Source organism: Acartia tonsa, chromosome 1 (genome assembly GCF_053477335.1).
Source record: "Acartia tonsa isolate MP-2025a chromosome 1, ASM5347733v1, whole genome shotgun sequence".
NCBI classification, from domain to species: Eukaryota; Metazoa; Arthropoda; class Copepoda; order Calanoida; family Acartiidae; genus Acartia; species Acartia tonsa.
In genome coordinates this window covers 56608738-56621094 of record NC_137260.1, presented here as the reverse complement: position 1 = coordinate 56621094, position 12357 = coordinate 56608738, and the positions used below count along the sequence as shown (strand labels likewise).

At 31.4% G+C, this 12357-nt stretch overlaps 1 protein-coding gene across 1 annotated transcript in view; it reads left to right on the top strand.

Annotated features, from left to right (window-relative positions):
- LOC145324449 (homeotic protein spalt-major-like) overlaps positions 1-10159 on the top strand; it is a 124466-nt gene extending 114307 nt beyond the window's left edge. The window contains exons 8-10 of the mRNA XM_080167038.1: positions 916-1081; positions 5227-5624; positions 6364-10159. Coding sequence (XP_080023164.1) covers positions 916-1081; positions 5227-5612 — 552 coding nt within the window. The 3' untranslated portion in view covers positions 5613-5624; positions 6364-10159. The remainder of the gene's footprint in view (positions 1-915; positions 1082-5226; positions 5625-6363) is intronic.
- The last annotated feature ends 2198 nt before the right edge of the window (positions 10160-12357 follow it).

Genomic DNA, 12357 nt, shown 5'->3' with positions numbered 1-12357 from the left:
CTTTAAAACAATTGAAGTAAACCATCATGGGATCTCATTCAATAATCAGTAAAGATTCTGTTAGCTTAAATTATGTGAACATTTATTTAAGCTCAATTTTCCTATCCTCCCTACAGTGAGATATAAATAATAGATTTCCCTTTTAAAAGAGGATAAATATGATTCACCCGCCCAACTGCAGCAAGAGTTGTGAAAGCTTTGAAACGAGGTTCATGCAAATCCGATTTGCAAAAACAAATTGAAAATCTAAAATTTCCAAATCTAATTAAGTCAGGACGGGGAGGAAAGTTTTATTTGAATATTATTGTTTTGCGTTTCACATTATGCAAACAAAAAACTGTCGTCAACTCCTGCATAGTCTATTTTTTGTATAAATATATTCATTTTTAACTGTGCAGCTTCTCTTTAATTGATAATTTAAGTCATGGCTGTAAATCTTATCTTAAGTCAAATTAAGTTCTTTGAATTGACTGTAACTTTCGTTAAATTGACTAAGAAAACTTTGAAATTTCAATATTAAAAAGAGTTTTTAAGATATATATGGTTGTTTAGACAAAGAAATTTTTAATGTTTAGTTTAGTTTTAATCTAATGTTTATGTTAATGTTTAATTTTCTATTAATTTTGAATAGTTCTAACATTGGGCGCATTCTTGGCCGTAAAGGATGTTTTATTTGAAAAACCCACCGGGTATAAAACGGCAGTGTTTGGATGTGGGTAAAAATTATTTACATATGTATGAATTTTCACATGATACCATCAATCATGGAGATACAAGACACACAAGGAAAGGATAATGGAAGATTTATTAATCTTCCAGTCAATTTATCTTAATATAGTTTGTAACTAGCTGTCTTGTATGATTTATTTGGTTATAAATATAACCTACAGAAAAATCATACTTTTTTTATTTTAGGGAAATCTGAAGCAGCACCAGGCAATCCACTCGAACCCCTCGCTGGCCTCCAGGGAGGACGAAGCCGCAGGCACCGAGGGAGAGAACTCATCACCCATAGACTCAAACAAACGGCCAACCTCAAGTGACAGTGACCTACATTCCCCACCTCCCAAGCGCCACCTAGGTGAGCAATATTCTACTATATTTTGATGGTTTGATAATTTTTAAAGTTTTTTTTATAGTTCCTTTAAAAAATGACGTCATACTGGCCTACCACTGGTCAATTAAAATGTATATTTGCCATTGGTAATTTAGTCTTTGTATTAGCTTTCTTTTTCGTAGACGAAATTTTATAACATAAATAATTAGATAAGATCCAACAATAATTTCAATTACAAGACATTTCTTAATTTAAGTTCTAAAGCAAAATTTTTTTTTAGCTTTGTTTTGCTAATTTTAGACATTTTCTTCTTTTTAGTAGCGAAGCTACTCTATAATTTGAAATGTCCGTCTGTCCGTCTGTCCGTATGTCCGTCTGTCCGTATGTCCGTCTTAGTTTGGGGGAAACGTGATTTTCTCGGCTCCTATAAAAGATAAAAGGCTGAAATTTTTTGACAACATTCCCATTATCAAGGAGCACAATTAACTATAAAACATCAATGGCGATAGGACCACTTTTTAGCAGGTTTTAGGCTATTTTTGTATTTTTCACATTTTTCTCCATATCTTTGGTGTTTATGGTCCTATTTCCAAAATTTTTTCAGTTATAGAATCAAAATTAAATTTCCTGTCGTTTCAAGAGAACAACTATGATGGTCAGACTGCCTTTAAGCAGGTTTTAGGCTATTTTTGTATTTTTCACATTTCTCTCCATACCTTTGGTGTTTATGGCCCAATTTCCAAAGTTTTTCAGTTATAGATATCAAAATTAAATTTCCTTTCGTTTCAAGAACACATCAATGGCGGTCAGACTGCCTTTTTGCAGGTTTTTGGCTATTTTTATATTTTTCACATTTTTCTTCATATCTTTGGTGTTTATGGTCCGTTTTTTAAAAAAATTTTTGTAGTTAAAAATATCAAAATTAAATTTCCCGTTGTTTACTTTGACCGTCAGTCTGTTAGTCATGGTACTGAAATATAAATAAATATTAAGAAATTAAAAACAAATGTTGAAAAGGTTTCGTGATTTTTTGATAATATACATGCTTTTGTCAACTAATATCTAAATTCTTAATTTAATTGTTTATGCTTCGCTACTTATGGATGTTGTCATCCTTGTTTTAATTTTTGATTGTTATTTAATAATTTCTATTGTTGGAAATTTTCAACTTTAATTTGTATTTTTTTAGAGATAAAAATAATTTTGAACGCCACATGTAAGTTTTCAGTAGTAAAAATACATAAAATCTTGTTTGTTGGGTTTTAAGTTTCCATACTTTGTAACATTTTGACAAAGATTTCTATCTTTCATCTTGATAACTTCGGTGGTGCTCATTCACTTCCGCACATGTAGCAAATAAATCTATAAATATAGGTGTATAACGAGACAACTACCTGAATCCCATTGTTAGGAACCTTTTCCGTCTGCTATCAAATTGCTCTCTGCTCTTTTATAGCGACTTGACTGTGTTAATATTCCCGACGCTATTGTTTGATTTTATATATGAAGACCAAATTGAAAGTCGGCACAGGTTCCTCAGGGTGGGGACATACAGTTATTTAGCCCTTTCCCCTCTATTGCTTTACTCTAATCAAGTATCACATTATCCAATCATCATAACCGCCTTTTATAACAATAACACAAAATACCCATTTCACTTTGCTTTACTCTCATCCTAAGACACTATCACTCAATATTTTGCTATTATGTATTATTTCGAATATAAAATATGAGAATGTGGATGTGAAGGAACACCTTCTTCGGTCACAAAATAAATGAGTGAGGGATTTTTTAGGGTGGACTTACTTATTTTTATTTTTAGCCTTTTTTTCAAAGTGAGGCTATTCTAAAGTTAGGATGTTTTGGGAGTACGTCCATCTGTGCCTCTATAATAGATAGCTCTTGTTAATAAGTTAAGGCTTGTCAGAATCGTGCTATCGAGTTAAAACATTTCATTGGGAACAAAAAAGTCCGAATCATACATGTTGAAATTTAAATTTTAAACAACTAATTTTTTATATGATAGAAATGGTCCGTTTTATTTATTTTTGACAGTCAATTTGTCTGCGCTTGTATTAAAGTTTTCACCCTTGCTTAGTCTTTTTTCTCATTTTAGATATATTAAGATAATCATTTTACTAAATTAAATCGTAAGCTGTAAAATTCTATCTCTGAGCTTTTTGTTAAACTGGCTGTTTCGCCCCTAGTATCTAGTATGCTTTATATTTAAAAAGGGGGAGGGGAGAAAATAGTCCCAAGAATAATTTATATTATAGGATATTTAGAGTAAAGATCTTTTTAATTCTGTCCAAACATCTCTTTGTAAAGGGTAGCTACTCTATACATTTTGACTCTACAGTATCTGTGCAGACGCCTTTATCTCTCTATCAATCTGAAATATTTTGTTGCTGCAATACTTATAGACACAATCACTTAAGAATTAAATAGTAGGTCATTTTTTTCAAAAAAGTTATATGCATGTTGAATTTCAAGTAAGGTTTATATCCTTTACTTTTCCAGGGAGGAATGAGATTATAGATTTAGATTAAACCTTGATATTCTAACAGGGGACAAATTATCGTCATTTAAAGTTGCCAACATGGCCATCATTTATTGGTTGTTCATTCATCCAGTAGGAGGGGAGGGGTAATGGGGTGTGTATGGGGATTATTTTGGCCAGTTGCGAGTTTCAATTTATTACTGTACAAGAAAATCTGGTGTAAGATCCACGTAATGATAAATTCATTAACGGGATGATGTCAGTTTTATTAATTTTAAATTACTCCTTTCTCTTAAAATTTAGTTTCCCTCACCCGAATATTATTTAACATTAATTGCCATATACCTGCATCCCTGTGTTTTACAGAAGATCAATATTAAGAACAAAAAAGGTTGACTACGTGGTTAGAATCCAATTCTTTTTTACCTTTTACCTTCCAGGGAGGTGAGGGAGAGGGTAATGGTGGATAAATCGACAACCCAATCTTCCCCCTAACAACAAAATTTCACAAACAAAAAATGGGATTATGAATAATTAGATAATCCTAGTAACCATGAAATAATTAATCTACACCTCTTTCTTTCTCCTTATATTTCCAAGCTATTAAAGTAATACACAAGAGTTGGATAGAAGATAAATTTATTGTCCTATCACCATATTCCTGCTTTTTTTTACAGACATACTAACACACACTTTGAAAAGAAATTTATTTGAAATGGAAAAATATTAATTAAAACTTATATTTTTACCTTAAGTAAATACACATACACACACCTACAAAATAACACCCACTTAAACTCAAAACAAACAAACTTTCAAACACTAACAAACACACACACACACACACATACGCACACACACCATACACAAAAAGGTTGAAAATGGTGAACGTATATTTTGAAGTGTTTACCCTGCAGAGGGAACAAAAATGTTATTACACCTTCAAAATTGTATTTAATGTGGTGTGCATTGACTTCCACATATTATTACATCCGCTTTGTGTCTCATAATCGAAAAAAACGATACAGCAGCTTGTAAAATATGAGGTGATTAAAGTTTGAAGCAAACGGAGAAATTAGAGTAAAACAATAGAGGGAAAGGGTTAAATAACTGTATATTCCGACTTTCAATTGGGTCTTTGAAAATCAACCAATAGCGTCGAAAATATTAATAGCCAAGTCGCTACAAAAAAAAGCAGAAAGTAATTTGCTAGTAGACACGAAAAAGGTCCCCAACAAAGGGATCCAGGTAATTAAAGGGTTATACATCTATTATTATAGATCTATTAAGGCAGCTTGTGCTGTTGTAATAATATTAATTTCTAATGATTTGACAATGTTACACATGTGCTGGAGTGACTGCACACCCCTCCAGAATTGTATTTAATGTCGATAGATATCTAGAGGTTCATTTCAAATATGTTAATGTTAGGGGATTGACAATTAAATAGATTTGACCCGTTTTAATCAACGCAGCTATTCTACATATAAATCTCTATTGAATGTTTATGTCCGTACGTCCATCAACAAGTTCTGAATTGTGTAAAAAAAAAATTTATTGGTTATAATTATCATATAATGCTTTTCCGTCCTTTCTGGTCTTATTTGCTCAGCTATATATGTTCATCATTGTTCTTGTCGTGTTTTAATTGAGTTTTTTTTATTTTTAGTATCACCTGGTATTCAAGATGGCGTCGACGGTGACATCAGCGATCGTCGCGACGATTCTGGGCGGTCTCGCCACGCCACCATGGAACAAGACTACCTTGACAGCTCGGAGAGATCGTCGTCGGACGACTTTAAGCTTCACCGCCGCTCCGACGAATATTCCGTCGGCGGCGGAGCACCGGTGGTCGGCAACGGCAGTGCTGATGTGGAAGCCGCCAACCGGTCGTTTGATGAGTACCGCGGAGAGGCTATCAATCTACCTGGACAGTTGCACGGTGGCGACGGCGGGTTGAACCTGCGGCGGGAGGTGCAACAGGAACGGTTACCGGCCACCCTTGGGTCCCGGGGAATTAGCATACCTACTCAACAACATATTACTTCTATGTAGAATAAAATTTAGGTAGGTGTTTACTTTTAGAGTATTGTAGCTTACATATAACTAGGGACTATAATTTTTTTAAGGTTTTAAGGTTTCAATTTAAGATACAGAGTTATATTGACTCAACCTACTTTTATATTGAAAAGATGGACCATAATACTTACTTTTTATTTAAAGTTTCTAAAAAAAAATGTAAAAAGTTACACTTGTTCGACATGGATACAGGGATTGAGCAATGGACGATGAAATAGCTCAACCTCCCCCCCCCCCTCCTCTGATTCCATCTTTCATCTTCGACGATTAATTTTACTTCTAACATTGTCCAGCCCCTCCCTCCCTGCACGTTAGAGCAAAAACTGGCCTACTTTACTTTCATCAATAATCTTTCCAACTTACAAGTTTCCTCATGGATTTTTTCCCTAGAGCAGCTACTCTATAATCATGATTTGTCTGTATATTCTTCCGTAATTCCGGATTTAATGACAATAACTTTATGACTTCTTCCTACATTTGATTATTTACCAATTTCCTTGAATTTTCAATTACATATTTTGAACATTTCGGCTTGGCTCGGCATCTGCTCGGCTTTAAGTTTAAAAATAATTGGCTTTTAAGCTCCTGTCGAGCCTCTTTATTTTAAAATCAAGATAAAGCTTAAATCAGACAATAATAAAAAGAAATATTTTCTATATACTTTACCAAAAATTTTTTTTTTTTTTAGCATTAGAATGAAAGATTATTAATATTGATAATATTTTAGGTTAATGGTTAGAAACTGTTGCAAAGATGACCCTTTATATACACCCAACACCCACTCCCACTATTACAGGCCAGCAATACCACCCCACACCCCCACCTCATAACCCCGTGTATACTCCCTTCAGAATATCAATAATTCCGGCAGCCACCATTTTCTTTCTCTCTCCATATCTACAATTGCAAAAGTGGACTTTTTTCATCATATCAGCAAACAGACAAACATACACATAAAAATGTAATAAAATGTGTATAATTTTCAAGAAAACAAACCCGTGAAGAGAAAAAAAATATCCTGTAATTAAACCAGTGAAAAAAAGTATTTTTTTTGCAAAAAAAAAAAAGGGTTGTACCCAGTATTTTTTGGTTCCAGGCAGGCATACAGCATTCTGCCGTTTGGGGGGGGGGGGGGAGGGAGGGGTAAGCAGAGAATAATATATGAAATACATAAGTCTCTGCTCTCATACTTCCTCTCATAACTTCCATATTTTGACCATGCTAGATAAACCTCGCCCAACAAACCCTTTTTGTTCATCCACCCACCACCCACCCTCTACCTCATAATATCACCATCTCTCTCCTCTCCTGTTCTTATTATATATTCTCTACTTCTCTCTCCCCCTGTCTCTGTAGCTTGCTCTTGCTTTATATCACATCTCTTTTCATAAATCCTCACTTCTCCTCTTTTTATCCTTAAAAAAAATAATATTACCCACCTCCCACTTTTCTTTATCATATTAAAGGGTAAATTTTGTCCCCCATCCTATTTTATAATATACAAGCCCCTCGGGGGCGACACAAGGCAGCCTAAACTATAAGTTCACTGGATATACCCTTCATTTTACTTAGATTATCCGCCTTCCATATGATACAACCATCATTTTGGACTTTCCCCACCCTTCTTACACACATACACACACACATACACATACACACACACACATGCTGGCCTCTATATTATTTTATATAAAAGGATCCTCCATGCGACAAAGATAATATGTAGTAAAATATTTTTTTGCAATCAATTTTTTGCAGTTTTTGCATAATTACAATTTTTGTGTATAACAATGATAGGTTCTATTTCTTGTAGGTTCATAAATAGATTTTATATATTCATATTAATTATGTAAAAGATAGTTTTTAAGTATCAAATAAATTATTTATCTAAATGGCAACCCTTAACTAATATATTGGATATTTTAAACAATGGGGGGAGGGGTATTATCCCTCCCCCCTTTCTGTTATTTAGAATTATCTGCAATTTGTGGTACTATTGTCCTCTTCTCTTATCTACAGACGGGATTATCACCTTTATTAGTTATACTCTACAAATATATACTGTAAAAAATTAATATTTATTTTCAGTAATTTTGCAGTTACATATATTAAACTTTCAAAACCTTAACTCAAAGCATAATTTATTGATTTGTAAGTTTGTCACTAACTTAAAATTAAAACGAGAATCTTTTTGGAGCATTTTTAAGAAAAGAAAATGATTTTTTAGAGTATTTATTTCTCTTATTTATATTTATACATTATAATAAGATACTACATATATTTTCTTCCCCATTTCCTCTGAAAATTTCCCCCATTTGTTCTTATTTTCTGTATATTAAGATAACATTCACCATTAAATAAATACTAATTATTCATATTAGATAAAGAAAATTATTTCTTTGTAGACAGAAGTTTCTATAACTAAAAAAGAAATAATTGTTTTTTTTTTAAATTATTTGGGGCAATAAATCGTTTTAAAATACAATAAAGCCTGGTTTAAAAAGGTAATCTCCATTGAACGAGTTAAATTTGTTCGATTAAATAATTCTTTTTGTTAATAAAATATAAATGTTCTATATCATATTATTTTTTTTACTCTAATTTTGAAAGACAAATTTTCAACTGATTTTTTTTAAATAATCAAATGCTTTGTTAACATCGAAGTGTCGTTTTATTACCTGAGTAGCATATTAAATATTAAAATTGCTTCCAATAAAAAGAATGTTTTTTTTGGGTCAAAATCTGACCAATTTTTAGTTTATACAGAAACAAAAAAAGATTTATTTTACAAGTTGCTTATTTTTTTAGATATCATTCATGGAAGGTCCCCATTTAGATTAGTTGAGCAGGTTTTATATGAATTTGCCAATAGCATAATTAGTATTCAATCCCCGTAGTAAATTAAAAACTTGAATGTCTCATTAGAGGACACACAAACACACACATACACAGACAAAACTTTAAACACAGAACTTGCTTTATATAGCTATGTATATACATATACTTACAAGCGGCTACGCCCCTAGAGGCCTCTAAAGCACGGAAAATTTAAAATCAGCTGTTTACTAAAAATTTTTTTTTGCCGCTCGATGGGATTAATTATTTTTTTTTTTGGTTTAGCTAGGCGACGTTTTTTTTTATTTTTGGTGATTTCCTTTAAGATGTAGGTCGTACCCTCCCCCAAAAAACCTTCCCAGGACCTATGAGAAGCTACACTGTTAAGGAGAACCATATCAGTTCAGCTTGTAGCGAGATCCTTTGGTACAAACAGACCGACAAACAGACTGACAGGCAAACATCCTGTTACTTTATTGTAAGGATACATACATATATACTGTTTTATTTATTTCCTTGAACCTGTAGGCATTAAGATTTATTTCAAGTAATTGTCTAAATTAATTATCAGTATTTAAATTGCAGAATTCTAAAAGGTATTCTAACATCATTAATATAAATTCATCAAGGGTTGTCATTTAGATTTATAATAGCGGCTTTATTCGTTTTCATTTCTTAAGAACAAAAAAATGATTTCATAAATTATAGGATTAATTATAGTTACATATCATTAAAAACTTGTTTCGCATTCACAACAAAATTTTTAAAAACAAAAAAAGGTAAAACTAAAAATACACAAAAATTTCACATTTAAAAACATGCATTAATATAATTGTTGTTAATTGTTATAGAAAAAAAAATCTTCCAGTTTCAATGAATTTTTAATTAACCCGGTGCAATTATAGTTGATTTCATATGTTTTTTTAATAAAAATTATATTTAATAATTAATGATTATGTATGTATTTGTTTTAAAAACCTGTGCTTTAAGTGATTTTTATTTAATTTGTAGGAAAATTTTGTACAAAGATGGTTTAGCTATAATCTAACTTTTTTCGTATGAAAAATATAGAAATTTGAAAATCTTTCAAAGGGAATGAGCACTAACTTTTTTATGTAAATTTTTTGGTGCATATTCCCTTTAAATAAAAAAAAATCATTATGGTTGTTGTTTTTTTACACATTAAGATATTATTATTTCAATGTCATAGTTGTGTATTTAATTAAATTGATGTACATTTTTGTAGGAATACTCACTCACTAGTCTTTAGATAGCTAGCATCACAACAAATATTATATAGAACAATGGAAGAAATGTAGATTTTTTTTTCTTTTCATTATTGTCGTAAACTCTTAGTTGTTTTACATATTGTTATAAATGCTTTTTCATAAATTCTTCATATAAAAAAAAATAGTTAGCTGCAGAATTAAATAATCTATTATGAGATTAAAAAATTTGTGTTTCTCAATGTTAAATAAAAATATGTGATATGTCATAAAAATAAAAAAGTTGTTTTTAACGTGCATCTGTATTGCGGGGCCCTATTTTTTTATGATGGGCTCCGCAGTTACTTCTTTCTTATTTTGTACTTTGATGAAGGCAGTTAAAAAAAATACTTTGGAAATGTAAATATTATTATAAAATCCCTAAAAACTGCCTATTCGTGAAATAAATATTATCTAAATGTATGATTGTTGTTTATTATTTATTTAAAGTATTGCCGCTACTCTAGTATTAAGGTCTGTCCGTCAATATTTGCCGAAGCAAGTCATGCAAAGACTTTCATAAATTGTATTTACAATACGTTTTTAACTGTTAAACAAACTATGGACTAAATCCTATGAAATTTTTCAGGCTAGCCAAGGAGTTTGGGCTTCCTAAAGCTTACATTTTCCTTAATATCTAATTTCTATATAAGTCTAAGAATAACTTATTCCTAGGCTAAAAGAGAAATTTATAAGGTTTTTATCAGCAACCGCTCTACCAATTAGGTTATGCTTTTCAGGGATTACAGTCCAAAACTTAATATTTTTGACACCTAGATATAATGTAACAAAGGTTAACAACTATCTGCCATGTTGAAGCAAAAGATCTCAACAACCGCAGGATCGATTAGGTTTTGCAGTTTGGAGAATCTCTCATGTACTAATTTTTAACTAAAATCAGGAGGTTTTGGAGTTGTGACACCCCATATACGAAAAAATAACAGATATCCACTCAATTTTATTATAATAAAGAAAAGCACTTATTGTTTAAGTGTAAAACAAGGATGACAACATCCATAAGTAGCGAAGCTCAAAAATTATGATTGTATATAAGGAAAAAAATACTATAAAGCGGCGTCATATAATAAATATTAATATTGGTAAAACAGGGAAATCATCACACCTTTAAAATTACGCAACCTTATAATCATGAAAACTTAAAAATCTAGGAATCGATCTAGCACTGCAATTAATAGACAAATCTTAATAAAAATAAAAGGAGTTGAGAAAATCACGAAAACGTAAAAATCTAGGAATAGATCTAGCACCCCAAATAGCAAACAGACGGACAAAACAATGTATATATTTATAGATGGGCATATATAGTGGGAATCTTCACTAAAAATTTCAGCTGTCTATCTTGAATAGGAGCCGAGAAAATCACGTTTCCCCCTAATTCATTAATTACGGACAGACGGACGGACGAACATTGTGAATTATAGAGTAGCTTCGCTACTAATAAGGGGGTGGGGGTACCTCAATTGGGGCTTCGCCACTAACACAAATATAAATATAGGTACGAATAGGATATACGTATTTAATTAGATAAATAGATAGATACACATCGATCTGGTAAAATGACAAGACAAAACTCTATCAGCCGAAACTGAAAAGTTTCCCTTGCTTCAAAAAATAGAAATAGAAGAGTAGAAGAATATTCTGAACCCTTTTTTCGTCAAATCTAAGAGAGAACATTCCTAGCAGACAAAAGTATTGTTTACTTTCGACTCAAGCTGATGTGGATTCTTAAAAAATGATAGACTCGCTATTCGATAGTGAGGCAAAATTATTTTTGTGAAAAATCATCCAAAAGCACATTAAAAATCTACAAAAATTAAACAAAAACATATGTTAATAACCCTCTTAAGATTTTATTTCATTTTTGTAAATTTTTTTATTCGATTTTGGAGGATTTTTCACAAAAATAATTTTGCCTCACCAGCGAGTTGCCAGCCTAACTTTTTTTTTAAGAATCCAACTTTGTTTCAAGCTTTCAAATTGTAAACGAAATTTTTGGGCAATTAATTCTGATTCCGCAAAGCTTTCTACTAAGAAAATATACTGTTAACAGCTGACTTTTATGTATGTATGATATGAAAAAAAACATGCCTTCGTAGGAAAATGTGTACATAATTTCAACCAATGAGATCCAATGTAAATTCCGATGCGATTCTCCTATTGGCTCAATCAGACATTCCCTCTCTTTCTTAGTACCTTTATTCTTCAAAATAATTAATCTATTATTTTTTTCTGTTCGGAATCAAATGATACTTCGATTAAGATGAAATATTACCTCAAATATCATATAAGCCATAAACAAAATATATGAAAAAATGTATTTTTATGCAAAATTTGTTTTTAAAAAATGTAAATAAATTTCTCGGGGGGGTTCACTTGTCCATTTAACTGTATGAGTAAAAGTACCATTTAATTCTTTTATAGACTAAACTTGATTTAATCTTAAAATTTTTCATTTTACCATCCGCGGAAAGCTGTCAATAATACGATACAATAAACTATTGTGAGACTTCCCACCTCTGATATATATAGAGGTCAAAGATGTCCAATGAATAAGCAGAATCTTTATATAGTTATCCTACAAAACAGAGTAAATACAGTTT